We start from the raw sequence: 24,892 nt of genomic DNA, 5'->3' as shown, positions 1-24,892 counted from the left end.
GTGGCAAAACCTAACGTGCTGGCGGAAGCCTTGAGTGACGTTGACGGACAGCAGCGCGGACCAATCGAAGGGCGAGTTCTCGGGGCCGGAGCCAGGAGCTCCGCCCCCGGGGCCGCCTGTCGTCCAATGGCCGGGCGAGCCGGGGGCCGTGGAGGGCGGGACGTCCGGCAGCAGGTTAGGTGGAGAAGCAGCGCGTATACAATGGCCGCTGGATGGAGGCTAAAGCAAACAATTTTTAGGCCCGCGGTGAAACAAAAATATGAGAAAAAAAATATTAAAAAATCGAAAAATTGCTTAAAGCCGGAAAAAAACACGGGAGGGAGATGTTGAATGTCCCGCGGTGAGTTTCCGTTTAATTTCTCCAGGTGTTCAGCCCTCTTTGAAATAGATTATCGGGGTTATTTAAATCATGTTGTGTGTGTGTGTGTGTGTGTGAGTGACTTGAGTGAGCGAGAGAGGGAGAGAGAGAGAGAGAGAGAGGGGGAAAAGTTTGTGCCTCCCTCTCCTCTCCTCCTCCTCCTCCTCCTCCTGTTTGTGTCTCGGAGTCTGAGGGAGATTTGAGAGGGGGAGAGAAAGAAGAAGCAACAAAACGAGGGAAAAGGAGAATCAGGGACACAACTCTTTCCTCCCCCCCCAACCCCACCACCACCACCACCCACTCCCCACCCCACAGAGGAAAAAACTAGATTCAAACTCAACGCTGGAAACTTTCTTTGGGGTGGTTTGGTTTTTTTTTTGTTTTTTTTTTGGTGCCGTTGCAGAAGTTGATATCAAAATTTTTTATTTTTTTTTACGAAGGGGGTTGGGTGGTGGTCCTTTCTTTTTATGCTCTCTGTCTGTCTGTCTGTCTGTCTGTAGCATGTACTTTTTTTTTCTTTTATTTGAAGATGTGCTGGGGGGTGGGAGGGGGGGGTTTGGGTGGCGGTGGTGGCGGCGGCGAAGGGGATTTTTTCTTCAATTTTTTTGTGTTTTAAAGAAAACCAAAAAAACAACCCCCTCCTCCTCCTCCTCCTCCTCCAAAAAAAAAAACCTCACTGTGGTTATTAGGGACAAAACAGCACTCGGAGAGAGAAAGAGAAACTTGGGGATCAGCTTCTGTCAAAACCTGCAACAGGACTGAGAGAGCCTTTTAAAACTGGTTTTTACTTTTTTCAAGTGAAACCCTTTTTTTTTTCCCCCTTTTTTTTCCCCCCCTCAAGGAGTGACATTTTATTTCCCGAAGTTGTTTTTTTTGTTGGTTCGGTCTCTTGAAAATATTCTTGTCACTCGTTTGAATGTGAACGATCGGTGCAGTAAACAGGAGCAGAAACCGACTTTCCTTTCACTTATAACCCCAAACGAGTTAAGGGATTGATTCTAAGGTGTTTTTCACCCCCGCCCCCCCCCCCCCAGAAAAAAAAGAGGCTTTCAAAAGTTTTTTTTTTGTCTGTGACTGAGATGTTTAAAAATGCTATTGGAATTGCTGTATATGTGATCTGAAGGATCAAGTGAGGGAGCAGCTTTTCACAAACAACATGCATCCACGGTGTGTGGAGGGAGGGAAGAGGTTGTAGGAATGAAAATACGTTTCTTTATTGACCTTTTAAGCATTGAATATGTTGATCGATTTAATGACAGTCGTGGGAGAGAACAAAATAAAACTCCCCCCCCCCCCCCCCACCCACCCCGGACCTGTAGTATTCATCTTAACTGGAAATAATGTATTTTTTTTCTCAGACGTTCAGTGGTGTGTCAATAGAAACGATATTGGAGGACGATTCCCCCCAAAAATAATGTCTGTTTGTAGAGGAGCAAAACATAGAAACTGATCCGATTATTCTGATCAGACACAGCTTGGAATCGGTATAGTTTTGAAATGCGAGGTTAGACTTGGGAGGGGGAGTGCAGTTTGATTTGCGTTCTTTAATTATGAACGACTCGAAAAACAAATCGCGACGTGAAAGCAAGTGGATAATAATATTGTTGTGGGGAAAGTTTGTGGCGCAACATTCGTTTCGAAAGAGGGTTCCTCGTGAATTAAACTAATTGCGGCAGTGTTGCACGTTTCCAAGACGGTCGAATCGTGTTCCAGAGAGAACCTCCAGCGTTTGCTTCTCTGAAATCGTAACTTTTTCTCTCTTTGCTTTGCTGGCGCAAATTGTCAATTCCTTTTTTTTTTCTGTGTAAAATACTACTGCATTCCTGACATGGAAACCGGGGGGTGGGGGGGGGGGGGGGAGAGAGAGAGAGAGAGAGGAGGAAAGAGAAAGGACCATGTTTTATTCAGACCGTGAAACTGACAAATAGTGCTGTTTTTCTCCATTTGCCTTTATTCCTGGAAAGAGAAGAACTCCCAAAATTGCAACCGTATCTTTGGTTGTCTGGTTGCATTCGTGTTTAAATATTATAATTACTACTATGGACGTACATCACGTCAACGCCATAAGAAAGCCGTTGCCGCTGCTTCTCCAGCCATTGGTATAGTGACATGAGGGATGGGCTAATGCATTGGAAGCTGTAAAAGTTGACAGGACTTGAATGAATAGATATCCGTGTTTCTTTCAGCTGATCTTCGCTGTGTTGGATTGTTTATCGATGCATATTGAGTAACCGAGTAACGTTTTATGAAGTGTTATTTATTCTAGTGTTTCTGGTATTGCATCTCATTTGTACAGGACGAACTCAAAGCTTTCTTGTATTGGGATGTTGAGATACATGAGAAATGTTTTAGTTATATATGTTTAGCAGGACATGTTATGTTTTGTGTTTAAATATATCTTTTGTTTACACAGATGACACAATCTGAAGGATTGTAACAATGTATACTGTGTTTTATGCCAGTATTGATATTGTATCATTCTTTGTCAGTACCTGTCACTTGTTAATTTCAATCAATTTTTAATTGAACAGAGGATGCATAATGATATTTTAAGAATTGTAACCTTAAGTTAGTATTAATATTCTAACTTTAGGTTTGTATACCATAAACTCTTATAGGTGATCCTGGTATGTTTGAAATATCTTCAAGTTACTGAATGGAATAATTTTAGCTAATACTTCTCAAAATTGATTGAAAATGTAATTTCTAAGCACTAAAGATACCCAAGCCTAAATTCACTTTATGCAACTCCTTTGAGGTATGGGATGATGTGAAATTCTGCAAACTTTTTTTTTAAACGAAACAAAATTGCAATGTTTCTACCTGCTGACTTCCACAGATATTGCTCTTCAATTTAGCAGTAATACCATTTACTTTAGTTACGTTCATAAGTGTTTTTTTTTGGAGTAGAGGAATGCAAACATAGTCCATAACCAGCTTATAGAAGCCATGGATAAAGTGTACTTTTTAAAAATGCATTGCCTAGGTAAACGTTTTACATACACAACATGTTTCTTTAACATCTCTTCTGATAGAATCCATATGATTATTGGTTATACACTTCAGGTCAAATTTGTGATTTCTGACAATGGTTAAAACATTGTTAGAAAACAGATCATGAACTCAAACCGGTTTGTTTTTTGAACTTATTCTTAAAAAATTTCACAAACACAAATTCATTTTTGATTTCTTCAATGTATTTTGTAATTATTAAATTGTTTATTAGAGTTTATTAAATTGAAACATTTCATACCAATGTTGTTTAAAGACCTCTTTAAAAAAAACTAGTTACACAAGTGTGTAACAAACTCAATTAATCTTAATTTATGAAAATATTATGATTATGAAAGTCACATTTATGAAAATTCTGTTGGCTAGCTTTTTGTTTGTATCACAGCAATAGTTATGAAATCTGTTGTATGGATTAGATTTTTGGTATACCTACACATGATCAATTGTGGCTTCCTTTACTTCATATATCTTATGTTCTGGTAAATATAATTGTGCTCAAGTATAATTGTGCTCATTTTAAATTATATAGTCATAATAATTGGCAAATGACTAAACCAAAACATCACTTTTTAATGAAACTGAAAGATTGTTAGCACAAATGGACTGCAGCTTTAAGATTGTTTTGAAGAACAACTTTTGTTATTGCGATAAAGTAGACTTTCATTGGTTCCTGGCTATCTATTTACTGAGGACTGTGCATTTATTTATTTTTAAAAAGGAGATTTGCAAAATATGAAACTTGAAACTTTATTAACAATATTGGATTTCTTCAATTAAGTATAACCTCTACTGTCTGTTGTTAATTCAAATTGTGTTTCAATAGTTTTAAGTTCAGCTTTATTCATTGACTGCAGTATTTGGACGTTGTGTAACTAAGAGGGCAAATAAATTGCCCCAGTAGATGAAGAATGTTGAAATAGATATACTGTATTTCAATTATTTCATGAATAGGTGTGAGATTGTGATGAACACCTTGGAACATAGATATTCTACTTACAAATACGAAAACCAGTATCATTCTTGACTTAGTTTCAGAAAAACATTGTTTTGAATTAGTGCAAACAATATATATTAAACTATTCTGCTTAATAATCACATGCAAGCAATTCAATATTCAGTCCTGTACAATAAACTATGAACGCTTTGAAAAAAATGGCAGTGTAATTTATTCTGTGCATCTTGTTGTTATGATCAGATATACTAGCTATTATGAGATTTCTTCAGAAATTGTTTTTTCAAGATATCCCAGGTGTTTCCTTAAGGTATGAAATCTGTTTTTGAGTGTAAAATTATGCAAATAGCTCAAGAAGTTAGTATATTCTGATTCTGCATGAATCATTAGCAGCATTTTAACAAGCACAGCAATTCTTGTCAAAGAGAAGAGGGATTCTTTCGGTGTTCTGGCCAACAATTCCTCAGGTTAAATTGTTTGTTTGTGGGACATTGGTGTGTGCAAACTGATAGCTGCATTTCACCCACAAAATACACCACTTTTAAGTATATCCTGCAAAACGCTTCAGTAATGTGCTGAGGTGCTACATCAAATGCAAGGATTATTACTAATAATGTGGTATAGCTTTTTCTCCATTGAGATGTTATGCACACAATTTCATAAGACAAAAATAAATTAATGAATATTTACACATGTAAATATGTTGCTTTCTAACATAACACAACTGAAAGTAAAGTTTTAGCTAATGGAGTATGACCAATTATCTTTCGTAGACATTTGGGTATCCTGTCATTTGAATAAGAAAACAATCAAAGAAAATGATTTCCATTAATAGTAATCTTATACAAATGTTTCCTTAGAAAATTAGGTATCTTGGATTCTTTGTGTATGCATATGCTCTAAATCTCCACAGGATTAATGAATTTTCTCAGAAGTTGTGCTTAAGTGCACATGTTTCAGTGCTCAAGAAATTATTTAAATTATTTGTTTTGTTTTATGTATATATTCTTCTAACTTGAAATATAACATATCAATGTAAATTTATATTATATCCAGTTGTGCTGTAAATTGGAAATAGTCTGTATATAAATTATGATGGTCAACTTTATGGCATTGATAAGGATTCTAAATAATTTTTAAAGTTGTTTAGGAACATTTTTTAAAACAGTACACAGGTATTTGGAATTTAGTAAAAATATTAGTAATATTTTACCAAAAAGATACATGATTAGATTCTTTAATCAATTGTTTTGAACTCAGGTTTGAAGGTTTAAAGAAAAATACATTTTTGTTTATATACTGTATTGTGTTAAAAATGTTGAAACAAAATGCTTTTTTTTAGAAATTCTTTGGGATACAATAACAACAATAAATTACATTTATATAGGGAGAATATCCCAATGCATTTGGCAGTCAAATAATAAAGTAACGGTGTACAGTTTGGGGCAAAACACTATTTTCTAGACTCAATGAACAACAATTTTTAAATTCAGAATATTCACTGTATTTAACCATCCAGATTGCTTTTTTTTTGCTTTTTAGATAGGATATGTATGTTTGGAGAATCAAACCAAATATTATTGAGTACAGAACAAAATACAGTATTAGATATTGAGAACTATCAGTATATGACATTCTGAACCAGTGTATCATCTTAGAGGTTTATTTAAACATTATTTTAAGTAATTCATTAGTTGTCTTTTTAATACAGATTACATTTTTAATTATCCTTTGATAGTATGCATCAAACAAGCTTTGCTGTTTATAGCTGAAATACTTTCTTAATACTGTCAGACTGCTTCTGTTATCCTTTTACCGTAATGAAAACTATATTTTAGTCCTTATACACTGTAGCTTTACATCGAATATTCACAGAATCTTGCAAACTCAGGTTTCCTTGGTAGAGAAATAATCAAGGTATAATTGCTAGGATAGTTGTTAAATTCATATTTTTTATAATCAAATACCTGTAACAATGCTTAATGGCAGGAAATGTAAAGTTCTGAGGAGAAGTGTGATTTATATCACACATAGTTTTGTAAAGTGTTCTTTGATAATTTTAAATATTCTATTTTCAAAATCTATTGATATATATTTTAAGTGTTTCTCAACTTCTAATATCAAGATACAATTCTAGAAAGAGCTTTATGAAAATTTACACAGGATAACCTTAGTGATGCATAAAACAAACCTAAACATGCACTGTTGTTTGGGAATAAAAATACTGTAAGTATATTTATGATTAACCTAAAGCAATAATCACATTTCATTTTGCATTTTGTACACTATAAATTTGAAGAAAAAGCCTACAGAACCTGTTAGTATTCAGTAATGAATTCTAATTTATTTCATGCATTGGATGTCATACCATTCGTTGCTGTTAACAATCTCTGTTGCAGGCTGTTTTACAAATGAGAATATTAGTAAACAGAAAAAAAGTAGTAAAATAATGATTAACAATCATTAGTGTATCAAATGTCTGAGAAGAAGTTATGTATTTGTGTACAACGGCTGACTAAAGTTGAGCCTTCTGAGATCTTTTCACTATTGTTACCAAACGGTTTTATGCTTATTTGATTTAAGTGAGGATTTGATTCTCCTTGTTTAAGATATTGACAGTAACATGAACAGTGGTCTCTGTCCTTGTGGTGGTATTGCATCAAATATCATTGAAGCATTTAGTATAAAAAAAATGTGACAACTAAATGATTCACTTTATTTTGCTTGAACGTTTTACTCCAGTAGTAATACTGAAGAGAATATTAATATCAAACCTTCCATGGCAATAATGAAATGAGGTATTTATAATGTGTTGATGAATAGGAAACGTACTGACTTTGATGAGGTGAGCTACATTGGAACAATCCAATTATAAATATCAGCATCAAAGTAGCCACACTAAAAAACAAAGGGTGACATGTTTCTTATTAATTTAACAATTAATATGAAACTGATTTTACATTGTTCTCATACAACACTAAGATGTACAGTTTTGTAGTGTTACAAGTAATGCTCATATTTTTGTGATAAATTGAAGCAGAACATAAAATATGATTAAAAGTTGTATCATTAAATAGCAACATTTTATATTTGTGGAACTATAAATTGAGTTAAAATATATAACTGCTGTTAGTTCATTTTAAAAAATTTCTATGCACCACAACCTTAAGACAAATGTATTAGTCTAATGTTTAAATGTTTAAACATATTTTACCATAGGTATCTTTGAAAAAATAGAACTGAAAAATTAGGCTATTTTTCTCATTCTCTGACAATCTCTGGCTCCCACTATATTCTGATTATTCTGAATTCTGATGAATTTTAATTCTAGTAATTTATCAAAGACTTGAGAAACTTTATTCAAAAGATTGTCAAAAGGTTTTACCAGATCTCTCTCTCTCGTCGATGAAAACTGCTTGAAGTAAATTAAGGAATTAACTGGAAGGCAAAATCTAAACTCACATATTATGCTAAAAAAAATGCTGTTTTGACTATTTGCTCATAAATGATATTTGGATTTATGCTCTTATGTATTGTGAAGCAAATTCAAGATTTATCAATGTTTAGTCCATGCTGGATTACTTTGAAAAATCTTGCATAAAGAAAAGTGCTGTCTAAAATAAGGATATAATGGTAATACATACATGTGCAACACCTGTGTATCTTCTAAAATAAGAGTAAATCTTTAGTTAAAATGTATAATAAATTAATAAGCAAAGAGACTAGATCTTTAGTGTCCCTTTTCCCTCAACTCTTTACCCAGTTGGTATTTCCTTTATAGGATACTTATAATTATATTTGAAAAAAAAGAGATTTGTTGCATTTTTGCTACTACTGCTAAATGCTTTGTTAATTCTCATTTTACAACTTGTTTAATTTAAATATCGTAATTAACTTTAAAGTCGTAAAATTTTCAGGTAAGATGGTCTTTGAATATTCAATTTTTAAAAAATAGAAATATACAATGTTGGAATCTAAATATTTTAAATTGGAATATATGAATTGAAATTTGACTGACACATTTCTCCCATCTAAATTGCCTACGAATATAGAATTGATTACTTTTACAAGAAAGATTGACCAATTTCAACAATCAAATATTTCACTATTATGTATACCTTGTATGTATTTAATTTCGGGGAATACTATTTGTTCTCTTAACAGAATTTTAATAGAATAAAAGGTAAAATGAACCCAGAAATTGAGAAAAAACATTTAAAAGAAAGCCGTTGTTATGCAATAAAATTTTAATGTGCCCTAATGCTAATTATCAACTGCTGATGCTTTATTCCCAGACTGAGATATATGGAACTGAGTTGTAATGGCTACAAGATAAAGTTTTATTACTAGAGTAGAAGGTGTACAGCTAATACCGTGCTTGAAAAATATGAAAATAGAATAACATGCAGGATAGTACAATTAGTGGGATACAATTCCATATGAAACTGTTTTTCTCAATTTATTTTAAAATTTGACCTAGTTGAATATGCTTTTCTAGCATGATCTTTTATTTTAAATCTATTTGTTTGTTTGAAATTGTGAATCTTTATCAAAGATTCTGTTGATTATATCAAATCCTGGTTGCTGAACTTTTAAGGATAGTAAACGATCTTCACATAGTGAAATATAATCTATTGATGAACACCTATGGACTTTACAATGTGAAGTAGTTGTGACAATGAATATTCTATATGATATAATATCTGGTTCATCTTGATAAACTGTCCAACAGTTGGCCCCTGAATAATAAAATATTTCTGTAAGTTCACATTTTCAAGTATTCAAAGCAAATACCATATTAAATGTTTTTAATTTGGAGGGGAGCCTTTTCAATTTTTTTTTAAAGTTTGGCTAAAAACATGCTGTTAAATATGTGAAAATGAAAATCACTTTTATGAGGGAATAATAAATATCATTTGCAGCTTCTAAAATGTTCCCAATTTCTGTTCTCCATTTTCTGTGGAAATTCTGTAAATTTAAATACTTTATTTTTAATTTGTATTGCAAAAATATAATAATTTACAGTAATGCATAAACAATCTAACTAATCATTCTAAAGGTTTAAAGTTTAGAAACATAATTCACAGGGGATAACAAAAGTTGTGTCCTGTATCTGCAATTGTTGTGAAACAGCTATATCAAATGCAAGGATTAGTATTAAGTACTGTACTGCTTGAGCTGAATGCTGACTTGCAATAATATTGTATTTTACATATTCTATGTTTTCCTACTATCAGGCAGCAATTTTACACTTTTCAATTTACCTACATAACTGTTTGGGAAGTTGCAACTGTTCTAATGACTTGTAACTTGATTTTGTATTCGGTGAAGACTATAAATTCTGGTGGTTACACATTTGATGTTGATATGAATTATGCAACCTAAACTCTTACCACCTCACACTTTATTCACAAAATGAATTCATATTTTATTCAAAAATGTTGCTTACTGTAAATAACATTATGTACAATTTTATAATGAGTTGCAAATTGAACTGTTTAAAACACATTATCCATAAAATTATAAATTATATCACAAAATTGTTTTCCTTGGATGACCTTCAGTATAAAATATTTTAAAATATTTATTTTCACATACAGGCATATTTTGATAATTGTTTAAGTTATCTTTGATTGCTTCTTGGTATTCAAAACACTGTATTGCAATTCTTGCCCAATACAGCATTAAAATGCATTGTTTAAAGTGTGACCAAACCATTGTACTGTTATATTTTGTCTTCACCCAAAAATGTAACATTATATTGAGCTCAAAAGGGCAATTAATAGTCAACATGCCATTGAATATTATTTTGACCAATTGAATCCATCAAAGACATTGAATTGACAGTGGATTGTTTAAACAAAATTAAGCAAATCGGACATGCAGACTTTAAATATGTTAATGCAGAAATGTAATTTATTTTAAATAATTCTTTGAGATATAAAAACATCTTTCTGTCCTGTTACTTTTTTGTGTTTATATTTTCAGGTAGGAAGTTTTTTTTAAAGAAAATGTTATAAAAGGTTCACAGCAGCCCACTTTACAACTTTCTCTACAAACTGTATCCTCTTTCGCACACTGATTAGCTGGCTCTGTTTCAAAGTGACTTACACAGCCTATCGCAACAAGGATAGTAAAATCCTGTGACAGGGCCAATTAAATCTATTTGTCCAAGATCTGTTACAACATTTGGCTCAAATGTTTGCCAATAGAATTTGTGTTTAACTCTTGATGAGGCAGTTACTTAGCTTGAGGAAGCTGCTTATTAGTGTGATTTCATTGACGTTTATTTGGAGATGCTGGAGCCTCTTGTCATTCATCTTATAACTATGTGATTAACTATATGAAATGTATTAATTGTATTTAATACATTTGGGCAGGGCGAAACCTTAGGCAAGTTTCCTTACACCCACACCTCTGTTTACCTAGTAGGAATCTGGTATAATAGTCAATTGGCAGATCGTTTTCTGTGGGTAATAATTCCTTGAAATTAATAAAGAAAATAAGATAATAATGTGGTCACTCAATCCACAACTGCTGTGTGCAATTAGCTGCCTTGTTTTACCCACAAACTATACAATCAATCCATTTTACAGTATATCCTGTTAAGCACTTTGAGATGTCTCAACGACGTGATAAGGTGCTATATAAAATGCAAGGATCATCATTATTATTATTTCTATACAAAGGTCAAAGTCCAAAAGGACATAGTTAGCAGTTGCACAGGATAATATGTTGGTGGTAAATACAATTTATTGCGAATACAATTGATGTAGCATTTTTTTTGTTCTGAGAAGTGAAGGGCATGCTATGATCCTTTCAGCAGGTGTACCATTTTGGCTTTGCTCCAGCACAAAGGAATTATAATATTCTTACCAGCCTGCAGCCTGAACCCTAAGTGTTATACAGTATTACTGTATACAACTGTAAATGAGTATTGCAAATAGCAGCAGCTTGATTTTTTTTCATGAGGATGGGATTCTTAAATTCTCTAGAACTTTTATTGGCAGATTTCTAACTTAATGCTTGAGAATGCAGATGGTCAATGTGTGCAATCCCTTAATGGAATATTGTGAGTAGTATTGGTCATTGATCCCAACTTATAACTCTTAGCAGCTTGTGAGCTTAAAGGACTTAAGCCCCTTTAGTGATTTTTTGGAACCAGATACTAAGACTAATATATTCCTAATGATTGCTCACCCAATTGTACTACTAATGTCTTGAAGATCTCCCTGCCTCTTACTCACTGTATCCAAAGTTGTCCCTGAAGTGACAGAGGTTCTTCAATCAAATTTCTGTTCAAGGTAATTATTTGAAGGCTTCAAAATCCAAATTTCTTATTAAATTATCTCCAGGAGAAAGATGCTGTAGACAGATGTTTTTCCATTTTTGGCACCCAGTGTCAGAATTGAGCATTCTTGCAAGATAAAGCTTGATTAGATTAGCAAAGCTCCTTCTACTCTAACCTCAGAAAAAACATTTCCTAACACACCAATACGATGTTTCTAATTCCTACTCCAGCTATTCTGTGGACTTTCTGAGGGAAATTGACAATCCATTGCTGAATTGGAACAAGTTTGTGCTCTGTGCTCACACTTCAAATTATTCAAATAGGACCCAAACAGTCACCAGTCACAGGATCCAATGTAACCTGATTTAGAGATGAAATTCACTGCATCACTAATTTCTCTTCAATAAACAGCTCTTTCCAACATAACCATATTAGACATCCAATAGGGTTATATATCCGAATTTGGATATTCCATTCAACTTTCTCTCTGTTCCCCTATTGCCCCTAAATCAGTTAGTGTACAGGAATTTACACAACAAATACGATGAAGGTACAGGTGATTTTAAAGTTGCTTTATGAAATGTGCTTTCCCAAATGGTCTAGATAGTTGAGACTCTCAGCTGGCCCATCTTCAGCTACATGCTGCATCTTTATCATTTCAAGCCTTCATGACTCTTGGCATCGTCCTCCACAAGAAAGCACCTTCCATTAAAATCATGCACTAATGTAAACTGATATGTCGTTACCACAGTTTTTCTGTTGGGTTTAGTTAGAGCCAGACATGGCTTTTTCAAGCAGTAGATTATTGCCATCAACACTTAAGTTGACGAGACTTTAAGTGATGTCCAGTACATCTCTAATTTCAAAGGGGCTTTTTGTAAACAACTTCTGAGCTAGTGCACTTAATATTAGTTAGACAGTATTTAGTGGTATTAAGGTACTGATCATATAATCCTATGATTCCATAAAGATCCTAGATGTAGTCCTGATTTCGCTATAAAAGTGGCTATTTTTTCAGATGGATGAATCTGTAAGATTGAGAGGTTTGCAATTTTTATTTTATCACCATGGGACCAAAGCAAAGGACAGGACACTGAATCTTATTGATTACTGCTTGGATCAAAGGGGAGATCACTGGGGGGTAATATACATAGAGTGGGATTGTTATGGATCTTCAACTGTGATTTTGTTTTTCATCTGAGTTAGCCACATTGTTCATATTATTGTAGGGTACATAACATGAAGAGTGAAGACAACTGACCCCAAGGTTGGCTAATCTATGTAGTGTTTTATAAATGTGACACGATCCTAGCAGATTCCTGAAATCAAAATGGGCTAAAAACAGTCCAAGCAATAAGACTGGTGTTTATCCTTAATATTCCATGGTACTTTTAATTTGTACATTTCAAAGCCTTCTTTTTTTTTAAAAAGACCAAGAAATCTATTGTAGAGTATTTGTTCAGGCTACAGTGTGTTTCAACGTCAGATGGCAAGTTTGGGACTCTCTGAAGGACTGATTCATTTGTTGTCAAGCAATACAGTTTAGCATTTGACTTGTCTTAATTTGATAGATGATATTTTATCATAAAATCTGACATTCTAAAACTGATGCAAGGCTAACGTTCTATGAAACTTATTCAATTGATTTAAAAAGATCTGACTGGATAGATTTTTTTAAAAAAAACTTTAACTGCCCAACTTTTTTAACTTTCAAGCCATAATATGGTAAGTCTACAATTTTAAAAGATTGTGGGTTCAAGCCCATGTTGGGGACTTGAGCTTGTAGTCCAGGTTCAACTCTCATCCAAAAGATAGTGCCACTTATAATGCAGGACTGCATTATAAGTGGCATTATCTTTTGGATGAGACATTAACCAGAGGTCTTATATGCTTGTTCAAGAGGATGTTTAAGATCTCATGGCACTATTTGAAAAGAGAAGGGAATTCTCCCAGTGTCATTGCCAACAATGTTCTCTTTATAATTTTAGATAATATTGACATTTGATTTAACTTCTTTCATGTCGAGAGGACATCCCAGAACACCTCACAGGATATACAGTACTGTAAAGTGGTGTAATTGTGTGCAATGTGGATGAACCCAAAATATAGATGTAAATGCTTTCACAATACAGTAATTAATAATCTTAATTTTTTTCTGTGTCTGATTTGTTACTGTAATTCAGTCTACAATATTTGCAGTGACATCACAAAATATATTATTTTATTGATGGTGTGTGTATGTGGTATATTTTACTCCTTAGAAATGTTTGCAGTTTTATTCTAATCACATTTTTTAAGGACATTGTGTTGAATTTTACAATTTATCTCTACTGGTAGAACTTTAAACTTTCTACCTATGCTAACCTATATGTTGGCATAAATCAGCATGTGCAGTGTGGATTTATTACTGACCATAAACTGAGGTATTATTTTATAAATGACTACAACAAATGTTTAATACAGATGGGTTGTAGTTTCCATGGGTTAATAATGACATCCTTCCAGTTGACAAATGTATCCACTTTGCACAATTCACATTCCTTATTAAGGAATTCTGTTAAGAAATAACACAAATTAGACCCCAATATAACATCAGCACGATTTTTTAAAATATTTACCATGCAGCTAATTTGTCAATGCCTTCTTTGGTTAGAAAATAACCTTATTTCAATTAAGAAGAAAAAAATCGAATTGAGAAGGTAAATCCAGAAAAATATTTTTGGATGTACCAAAACAGCAGAACAATATGACATGGGTTTCCTGAAGTCCACACAAGCACACTTTCTTGCATGCACTGGATAGATAATGACCAGGGATGGAAATGCTATCTAGTTTCCATTTGCTACTAACCAGGCAGATATAGAACTTGAAACCTTATGGCTCTGTATAACTCAGTTTCACTGGCTTTACCAATTACCACCAGAGGGGCTCCAAAATAATTTGTTTAAATTAAATTTGAAATGTTAAAAAAGTATACAAGTAAAACAATGTGTTATTTTTAAACTTAAGAGGGTAGATTTCTTCTGATCTAATGCTTCTTTCTGCCTTTATTGACTAAATATTCTGTGCTCTGGTGTAATTTAATATTGTGTAATTTTCTTCTCTCTGGATACAGTAGTTTGATTCTTTGTTCAGTTGTTAGAATGGAAGATTTTCCTTCTTGACTTTTATTTTGTTATAAGCTTGGTTGGTAGCAGTTTATTTTCTTGCTAATTTCTAAATATATTTAGCAACACAAAACATAGTTTAGAACCTTAAACACTTATCTCTTCTGGAAAGTTTCTTTTTAACCTAGGTATAAACTAAGATGTTCATTACAAAGGTTGTTTAGTAAATTAAGTTCCATAATTGTTGGTACAAGTCTTTTCTGAACTCTCTGAATTCACATTCTACTTTTTTTTTAGAACAACAAAAATGGGACACGGTACATTCTGGTCACCCACAGGAAGAATTAGTGAGACTGGTTGAGAGAGTCCGCTGTATCTGAAATTAGAAGTGGAGTCCGTTGGTTTTCCACCAGAAAAGTGAAATCCAAGAAGGTATTCCTGTACCCTGACGTTTATGTACTGGCTATTTTTCTACATACAGATTCTTTACACTGTAAGTCATTTCATAGTTTGTAAATCCAACTACAGTATGTGTTTTTTTAAAAAAAAACTCCCAAGTTGTATGATGTGAGCATTAGCGACACCTAGGCTCAGAAAGATTATTTCTAATTAATGGGATTTTTCTATCAAGCATTAGATATTGTTAGAAAATATTGTTGAACAATTCAAAAAATATATATCAAAGTAGTGTTAACATTGATATTGGTGTGTAACTTTTTTTATTTGATTCACTTTTTTCCTGACTTAAGCATGAAAATATTATACCTACTAAAATATTTCCTTCCTTGTTCTATTATGAAGATGCAACTAAATTTAAGGAACATTTACCTTGTGTGCTAGCTGCAAAACCTAAGGGGCAAAGAGGACAAAAAAATGTTACAGGAATTGTGGAAAATGGTATGAGTAGAATCAGGAAAAATGTTTTAGTAGGTAGGCTGAATAATCAAACAAAATCATTTCAGCAAATGAGGAGCTCTAAAGTTTTAAATACTAGGGTGTTTTTATTGCATCTAGCCCCTAACTTCTGGAACTCCCTCCCTCTCCACTCCGTCTTGCTACCCGTTTCTCTTTCTGTTTAAGCCCTGAATCAAATCCTACCTCTTTGAACATGTCTACGGCCACCTCCCACTCCCTTGCCCAATGTCCAAACCTGTCCCTGTAAAGTGCTTTATAAATACGAGTTGTTGATTCAATCATTTGCTAGCGAATCTTTCAATATGCACTTTTAGTGAAAATCCCATTTTAAGCAGACTTGTAACCAAATACCTATTATTAATGGTATAAACTTATTCAGCACATGAATACACAAAACAACATACTTAATTTTATTGCAGTGATTTGTTTCACCTTACAGCATAATTTGTGTTTTATTTTGAAGAATTCATGCACCTGCTTTATCAAACCTATTTCGTAAGGGTTTCTATGTGAACATTATATATTGTTTTCTGATTAACTGTGTATTGTGTGGAAAGATTCAATTATATAATTTATTTCAAAATGGTATTTTAAACATATGAGTTGCTTATGATAGTCAAATCATTAAGAAATGTTTTAGTAAAAATCTTTATAATCTGGGAATATGGGGGTGAACTAATACACTGTCTGTGAATAGGGATGATGATTGCAATAATTACAAATGTTGATATTGGTGCAAGGTGCTGCAGCAAACAGATTAGTTTTATTGAGTCATTCACATGGGAGAAGGGTTTTATTGAGTTTCATTAAGGATCATTAATGAATTATCTTCTGCTAATTTCAAAATAAATTAGTAAATTGCTCCAGAATTAAGAGTGTTTGTTCTAGAGTCCTAGAATGGATGGGAAGTTATTGATGCAGTGAGGGATGTTCATCTTATGATGAGCTCAATCACACCATATCTTATCTGATATGACTCTGATCGTACCTTATCTTCATATCTTATATGATACAACTTTGTCAACAACTTTCATTGTTTTCAGGTTCTAAATGCCAAATCCGTTGAACACATGAAACATCAGAAAAAGGAAGAAACTGAAGTCCATATTTATGAGTACAGTTGGGCACAACCCAAGTGTCCAAATACTAGGCGTACCGTAGACTGCGATGGCCACTGTCATCCCTGGTGATCTTTTAGAAGTAAAGGATACTCAGAAGGTTCTAGCGGGGAAACGTAAACGTAGTGAAAACAAATCCAGAAAATCCTTTCCTTGTCAGTTGTGTGGGAAGATCTTCACTAGTGTTGAGAAGTTGAAAGTGCATTCATATTCACACACAGGAGAGAGACCCTACAAGTGTTCACACGAAGACTGTACCAAGGCTTTTGTGTCCAAATATAAACTTCTGAGGTATGGAAAAGCCTATACAGAATAGGGACAATTTCTGTTTCACAGCTACACAAGGTATACTTGACTCTGATGTTTTTGTTAACCCATCAGCCTCAATAATCTGACATATACAGCAATTCTAAATTTCAGATTTGGACTTGTTTTGATCAAGAATATGAATATATACATCTTATGTAACAAAACTATTATTTAACAGCAGATATTTCAAGTCTGCGGCAAATTCAGTTGAGGATAAAGTAAATTTTGACAAAAAAAATCAATTATTGGTTACTAAGGCTGAAAGTAGTGCACCTGTCCCTCATATGGATTGAAGCACATTTTGATATCAGAGACAATGGACATTTGATTACATTTATATTTTAAGTGTTAAATTCTGAATAACACTTAAGGCACTGTTATATTTCTAACTGCTATTTTTTGTTGTATTTTAGTCTTGTAAAATGTGCAGAATTTCTGCAACAAATTCAGACAATTCTACATGTTTAAACTTAATATTTCATTAGACATTCAAACAACTGAATACAGTAATTTCATGGTATCTTTGTTCTACCTGTTTCCTGCTGTCTTTCACTGCTTTTTGCCATACATGCTTTTTGTCGCACTTGCTATTTTCTGGGAATGTATATTAACAAAGTAACATCTTAAGGGATAGATATTGTGGAGTAATAAATCAGATCTAATTGTGCAATAATTTATTCGTGCCTGGGAAAGGAGGTAACCTAACCCCGGCCCCTTAACAATATCACTGTAAAATGACCAACTGGAACATCCTAGGGTAACTTACCTGTGATGCTCTGCTCTGTTTGTTCTCTTTTTACTGTGGGAATATCTTCCTAGCCGGTACCTAACGTTCCTTGTAAAAATCAAACTGAAACCAACACTTGGAACTTGCCACGTTGAGAATTATGGGTATGAACTTCTATGCTGTGTTTTTAATTCCAATTAACTAGCATAATCATATTGTAAGATTTACAGCTGGTAAAACTAGAAACTACAATAAAGCAATACATTCACAGCAGTAGCCCAATCTGGTATCCATTTGTTCACAGAAATTGACACTTTTATTTTAAGCATTTGTAACCAATGGAATTTAAATAAAGATAGAAACAATTTCCTAATGATCTGAACACAAGGTTAAGGTTTCTCAAATATCATAAAGAATAAATAGATATGTTTTCTTCCCATAATAAATTTACAAATATCTAGGTTGATTATTTTTTGCCTTAGAAATCTGTAATAGAATAATAAACAGATCATTTTGGGGGGTTTATATTCATTTAAATATTGCCACCTTAATTCAGAAATAAAAAGAAAATGTTCTATTCTACAATATTCAATGTTGGGCCGGATTATTTCTTTCTTCATGGATTATTAACAAAAATGTAGACATAAACAGACAACATTAAGAGATCACACAAAGGCTGAATCCTGTTTACCAAGATTCTTTGACTATTCACATTCCTCAAACTAGAATTCAATCTTGTGAAAAACGCTGTTTGTTTCTAAAGCCAATTAAGATGGAACTTTTGCAGCATTGCATAACCAGGAAAGCACATTGAAAAGTGAATATTTAACTTCTATGTCAAATCTGGAGTTAGTGAACTTAATAAATGGGAAGATTTTGAGCATCGCCACAGCACAAGTGAATGGTTCAAAGGAATTTTCAGACCTGAAACGTTTGGGAATATATTATAATAGAGGAAGAAATGACAATTCAGGAATGCAGAAAGCATAGGAGATACTTGACCTGAAACTGGCAGTGGGTCTGCTGCAATAGAATGAGCTACCGCATAAGAGAATGCAAAATGCTTGAAATTAAAGCTTACTAGGGAGACTGTGACCAAGATTTATCACTTGATACAAAGACCTGCAGGGATTGTCCGCCAGTTATGATTGCACTGACCAGTGATAGTGGAGGGCACAACTCTCAACTGTTACTGGGTCCCTCTTGGAACCTACTCCCACCAGAAGTTAGCTGATTTGTTATCTTCCTGAATTTAGGGACAATTGAAGTGTTTTACCGGGTTTCTACTGCATGTGCCTCAGCAGCAGACAAGCAGTTGGAGCCAAAGATGTGTGCCAGAAGGTCTCGTTGAAAGTTATCCCGTGAGCTGTGCAGTTGGATACTATCTTCATTTTACATACTATTTGACATCTGCTTATTTTATATTGTATACTACCCAACTTTAGTTTGTGTTTGTACAATGATCCTTTATTTTAGGACAATTAAAGAATGATAGACTACAAGTTGCATTAAAATNAAAAATTATTGAGTTCTGTGATGCTAGTGGTTTACTTGTTTAATGTGGTTTGCTGCATGCGGGCTGTTAAATAGTACTACTAGTTAGTGGCTACGTATGTAACTGCAACAACAACAGTAACTTGCATTTATATAGTACCTTTTGCACAGGTAATAGTGTTTCGGAGCGTTTAAAGTGGCGGAGCCTGATGCCCAACCGGAAGAAGAGGGGAGGTGACCATAAGCACAGTCAAAAGAGGAAGGTCTTCAGGCGAGATTTGAAAATGGGAAAGGAGGGACCAAGGGAGAGAGTTCCGAAGTTTTGGTGCCAAATGGCTGCACCTGTATTATACATACCACCGGCAAAAAGAAAACTTGCAATTTTATAGAACTTTGTTACATCACGTAGCTCAGTGGTTAGAGCACTCGCCTCGCAAGCGAGAGACCTGGGTTTGATTCCTGGCAAGGTAAAACCTTGGGCAAGTTTCCTTACTCCACACGCCTGATAATAATCCCTCAAGAAGAAAAAACAATAATAAATTGGTCACTTAATCCATGACTGTTTGTGGGACACTACTGTGCGCAATTGGCTGCCGCGTTTCGCCTACAAATATACAGTCAATTCACTTTACAGTATATTCTGTGAAGCACGTTGAGACGTCTAGAATACGTGATAAGGCACTATAACAAATGCAAGGATTATTATTATCAAAATATCTTGAAGTAGTTGATAGGTAATTATTGGCCTCACAAACAAACAGCAATTAGGTGAAATAGTCTATTTAATCTGGAAGATTATTGTCGCAAACACCTGGAGAAACTTTCTTCTTTTAAAAAATATAATGGAATCTTTTAATGTCCACCCGAAACGGCAGATGGGACCTTGTTTTATTCAAGACAGCATTTCCTACTATCCTTGCCACAATCTTGCAGCATTCACTGGAACTATGTGCCTGTGGTGTTTGAACTCAAAAACATTCTGATCCAGACACGACTGCTACAAACCTAAGCTAAGATGTCAGCTGTTGGAGTCTGTCCCCTCGAGATGTTCACTGATCTGTGCGAGCATAGATAATGATGATCTGTTAGGCTTCAGAATTGCTTTGTCATAGCCATCTTTTAACTATTCTCCAATAAAGTAAAAGTTGTCTGTTCTTTTGAAACCAACCCTTCGTAACAGCAATGGGATCATACTAGATGCCTAATTTTGTGTCTGGCCTATGTAAGCAAAGTTTTTACTGCAGATACTTCTGATATTACTTTGTTCACAATGGCACACTGCAGTTCCATTTCATTAATCATGTGCAAGATAGCACATTACATCTGTGCTAAGATTCCTCCATACTTTCAAATGTCACTGAATAGAGACTAGTGGCTGTGAAACAGCCCTGTTGAACTACCAATCTCCTTTTAAAAACAGTTAAAAGTTTAGGTATCTGTGCTGAGGCTTCTTTCAACCAGGGATGGTAACTAATGATCCGCTTGTGTTTGTTGTTCATCTGCCGCAACAGACACTCCACTGGGATTTCCTTTTTCTGTGACTAGAGCAGATGTACAAGCCCAAATCTATCCATTCACATTGCTCCGACACAGTTGAAGAGGAGTCCTGTAGCTTAGTGGTTAGAGCACTCGCCTCGGAAGTGAAAGGACCTGGGTTCGATTCCCAGGCAGGATGAAATGTTGGGCAAGTTTCCTTACTCCACATGCCTCTCTTTACCTAGTAGTAAGTAGGCACCTGGTTGTTAGTTGATTGGCGGATTGCTTTTCCGGTGGTAATAATTCCTTAAAAAATAATAATAATAATTTAGTTTCTCAATCCACGACTGTTTGTGCGACACTGCTGTGTGCAATTTGCTGCCGTGTTTCACCCACAAAATATACAGTCAATTCGCTTTCTAGTATATTCTGCGAAGTGCTTTGAGACATCTCAAAGACGTGATAAGGTGCTACATCAAATGCAAGGATTATTATTAAGATTGTCATTGCATGTAGTTATGCATGTTCTTGGAATTACAAAATTGCTGCAGCTATAAAATTGGTACCTACTGCTAGCAATCGCGTTTCCTTGTCTATGTTATCGAGGTTGTTTTTCTCTATTAAAAATGCCCTGACATCACTCTGTTAAGATATCTATTAACACTTGCTGAACAATGTCCAAAATATCCCAAATCCTATTACTCCACAAATTCTTCACTGCACAGCTAGATTTTCAAACTTCCAACTTTTTTAAGATCACGTGGCTTGTTAGGTGAATCAGAAATTCAAAATTTCAGTTGTGTTATCTGAAACCCTCACCTGGGAATGCCAGGCAATAATATGATTAAAATGTTTTTCTTACATTTTTAATGAGTTCTATGAATTCTTTACATTTTGTTAATACGAAAGCTTTAATTTCCTCCTTGTTTAGATTTATGTTTAACTGCTAATTATAATTACTAGTAGAAAGACAGATTCCAACGACTTAAATTTATGGGGGGCAGAGCATCAGACACATTTTAATTTTGTAAACTTTACTCCAGTTATTCTCCAAACACCAAAGACAATTCTGAACTCCCCATCTGGTGGTTTTATGGCCAATGAATATAGAAATGCGAAATGTCTCAAAACATTCTTTTAAAGTAAACCATGCTTGGGTGTGTTTTAATCCAGGTTCTATAAAATGTGCAAATAATATCCAAATATATTTAGAATAATATTTACATTATTTGAAGAATTGTTCTCCTGAAGCCCACCTAATCAAAGTATACCGGTGATACAAAAAAAATATTCTGTCAGTACATCCTAGCATCTTAGCTGTTTGTTTGGCAATCAGCATTTATCAGTGTCTTGATGTACCAAGACCTGTTTTGTTGTTTGCAATGAACTAATTGTTTCACAATACATTGTTTTATGTCTTATTTTGTTGAAGTAAAATCATGATCTGTTTCACAGTTAATAGATAAAACACTAACTATTAAACCATCAATTAATGTTTTGCTTTTGCACAAATCTTAACCTGAGAGTGAAGTGGAACATCGGAGATGCATTTTGTGAAGTATGTAAAGCAAGAGGGTTTCCAGACACTTTAAAAACAAAAATCACATTTTGCAGGAAAACATTCTGATGATGGAAAAAAATTCTACAATTCTTTGTTAAGGTCATTTATTATGGACTCTTTTTCTTATTCATGTCAGCTTTTATTTCCTTATTCAAAATATATCATTAGTTATCCTGAAAAACATTTTAAACCAGTAATGTTTTTAGTCATTTTTTTGCAAAAATTAGCTTGCTCTAACTTGCATAATTCAATTTCTATTCTTTCACTGAAGGTGCTCTTGTAATACTACTGTAGAAACATTCTAAAATAACATGGAAGGGAGGTCTTCATTTTATGTATTCTATTTTACATTACTCTCTATCCACATTATCCATTTACTACCTTTATAAATAAACTGCACCTTCTCATCTTGTATTAGTATTTTACCCATCCATATTTTATCATTTCCTCTTGGATGTTGAGTTTGTAGATATTGGAAGATAGTGAAATACGATTAACAAATTTCATTTTAAATATCAATTTTTAACAAGAGAACTTAATATTGTATTTTCCACTTTTGCATGGAAAAGTTTTACTTTTTATTTCAGAAGCATTTTAATACTAGTATAATTATATCTTCATCTTAACCATAGTTGCATGGAAATAGATGTTCATAAACTATGTTCCAGTACAATGTTTTAAACTGTTTTAATATTGAAAAAAAATGATTTTCTTCACATAACATAGATGAATAACTTCATAAATTAGATAGTCTTAATTTATATTTTGTTACATTTAAATGAAGCTTTCCAATAATTTTTATGAATGTTCAAAATTATCGACTAGAATTATGATAATTATAGACCTATTTAAAAATTCAGTTTTATTACTATGGACATCTAATATTTAAACGTTTCCAACTCTGGAGGGAAGGCTAATGAAGTTTGCTTTTGTGCATATTTTAAAATAGGTTTTCCAGTATAAATAACAACTTTTCTTTATTCAAGGCATATGGCTACCCATTCACCTCAGAAGACCCACAAGTGTACTTATTGTGAGAAAATGTTCCATCGTAAAGATCATCTAAAGAACCATCTTCAGACTCATGATCCAAACAAGGAGGCCTTCAAGTGTGAAGAATGTGGAAAAAACTACAATACAAAGCTCGGCTATAAGCGTCATCTAGCTTTGCATGCTGCAACAAGTGGTGATCTTACCTGTAAAGTGTGCTCACAAACATTTGAAAATACTGGCGTGTTACTAGAGCATCTGAAGACGCATGCTGGAAAATCATCAAGTAGTACAAAGGAAAAAAAGCACCAGTGTGACCACTGTGATCGTCGTTTCTATACCCGCAAAGATGTTCGGAGACACATGGTAGTACACACTGGAAGGAAGGACTTCCTTTGCCAGTACTGTGCTCAGAGATTCGGGCGGAAGGACCATCTGACCCGCCACATGAAGAAAAGTCATTCACAAGAGCTGCTAAAGGTCAAATCTGAACCACCAGACTTTTTGGATCTATTTGGCTCTAATCAATCGTTATCATTAAAAGATGAGCTAAGTCCAGTTATGTCAATGGTTTCCAGTGAACTGACATCTAAGCCATTTACAAATACTTTACAAATGAATATCTACAGTGCCCATATACAAACCATGCAGGCATTAGGATCAACAAACCAAATGGTCACTGCACCATTGCCTTTAGGAATGAATTACCCACTGGAAACAGAATCAACTATTCGCTCCCCTTCTCAAGAACTCGCCACAAAATATTTTCTTGGTTCTACCTCATATGCCATTGCAATGCCTGATAAAGGACATCCATTAAAAAGTGAGATTGAGAGTTATTTAATGGATCTACAAAGTGATTTGTTGCCCTCCACCCATGATACTCAATCATCCCCAACAAAACTAGGCTTGGAATCCCAGACAGGATCTCTAGATGACGGATCTGGAGATGTTTTACTTTCAAAAAGTCCAATCCTCAACGAACATCTGAATACATCGGGCCTGGAATTTTCTCAGTTGTTAAGTTTCTTGCCACAAAATGGTCCTCCCTACAATCAACTTGTTTCTTTGGGCAATCCTGGAATGAATTATACCCAGGAGGAGCCTCACTCTTCCCTCATTCCATTCCCACCCCAGTGCCAAGATTCACAAGAAACTGGAAATAATATCGGTCTCAATGCTCTTCATCCATTATCTACAATCTTCACAACTAGTCTAAGCACAACAACCCTACCACGTTTTCACCAAGCTTTTCAGTAGAGATTAAGATTGTCTTATTCAACCTGCTCTCTCTTTGCAATCCACTTCCATATGATACTAGTTCAGAAGAATAAAGAGAAGCCAGTGGGCTGTATTCTACTTTATGGCTTCTGATATCCATGCTGCTTTTTGAATAGTCACAAGAGTACAAGGAAAGATGGACAACACAGAACTGTCTGTTTTCCTTTATGACGGGATCATCCTATCAGCAGCTCAACTGCTGACAACATTCATCAGAGCCATTAATAAATACATCAGGCTCCAAGTTACTACAAGGACTCAAACTGATGAGTCTAGAGGTGCCCAGTAATTCACACACCTT

The 24,892-nt window shown here is 34.2% G+C and overlaps 1 protein-coding gene and 1 non-coding gene across 3 annotated transcripts; both read left to right on the top strand.

Moving 5' to 3' along the window:
- The first annotated feature begins 154 nt into the window (after positions 1–154).
- Positions 155–24,612, top strand: plag1 (pleiomorphic adenoma gene 1). 2 transcript variants are annotated; one of them, XM_007891005.1, is made up of 4 exons: positions 155–340; positions 15,018–15,152; positions 16,679–17,044; positions 23,307–24,612. In XM_007891005.1, exons 3-4 carry the CDS (start codon positions 16,803–16,805, stop codon positions 24,568–24,570), a joined length of 1,506 nt encoding a protein of 501 aa, XP_007889196.1. In that variant the 5' UTR covers positions 155–340; positions 15,018–15,152; positions 16,679–16,802; the 3' UTR covers positions 24,571–24,612. The 2 variants fall into 2 exon arrangements, 1 of the variants encoding a protein (XP_007889196.1); XR_487672.2 differs by lacking the exon at positions 23,307–24,612 and having other exon boundaries at positions 15,018–15,213; positions 16,679–17,127.
- Positions 20,886–20,959, top strand: trnap-cgg. Its single transcript has one exon. It is a non-coding gene; the product is annotated as a tRNA-Pro (tRNA).
- Positions 24,613–24,892: the final 280 nt, after the last annotated feature.

Source organism: Callorhinchus milii, unplaced genomic scaffold (genome assembly GCF_018977255.1).
Source record: "Callorhinchus milii isolate IMCB2004 unplaced genomic scaffold, IMCB_Cmil_1.0 Scaffold2, whole genome shotgun sequence".
NCBI lineage: Eukaryota > Metazoa > Chordata > Chondrichthyes > Chimaeriformes > Callorhinchidae > Callorhinchus > Callorhinchus milii.
Note: the sequence above shows the minus strand (reverse complement) of the source record. Positions and strands in the feature narration are given on the sequence as shown.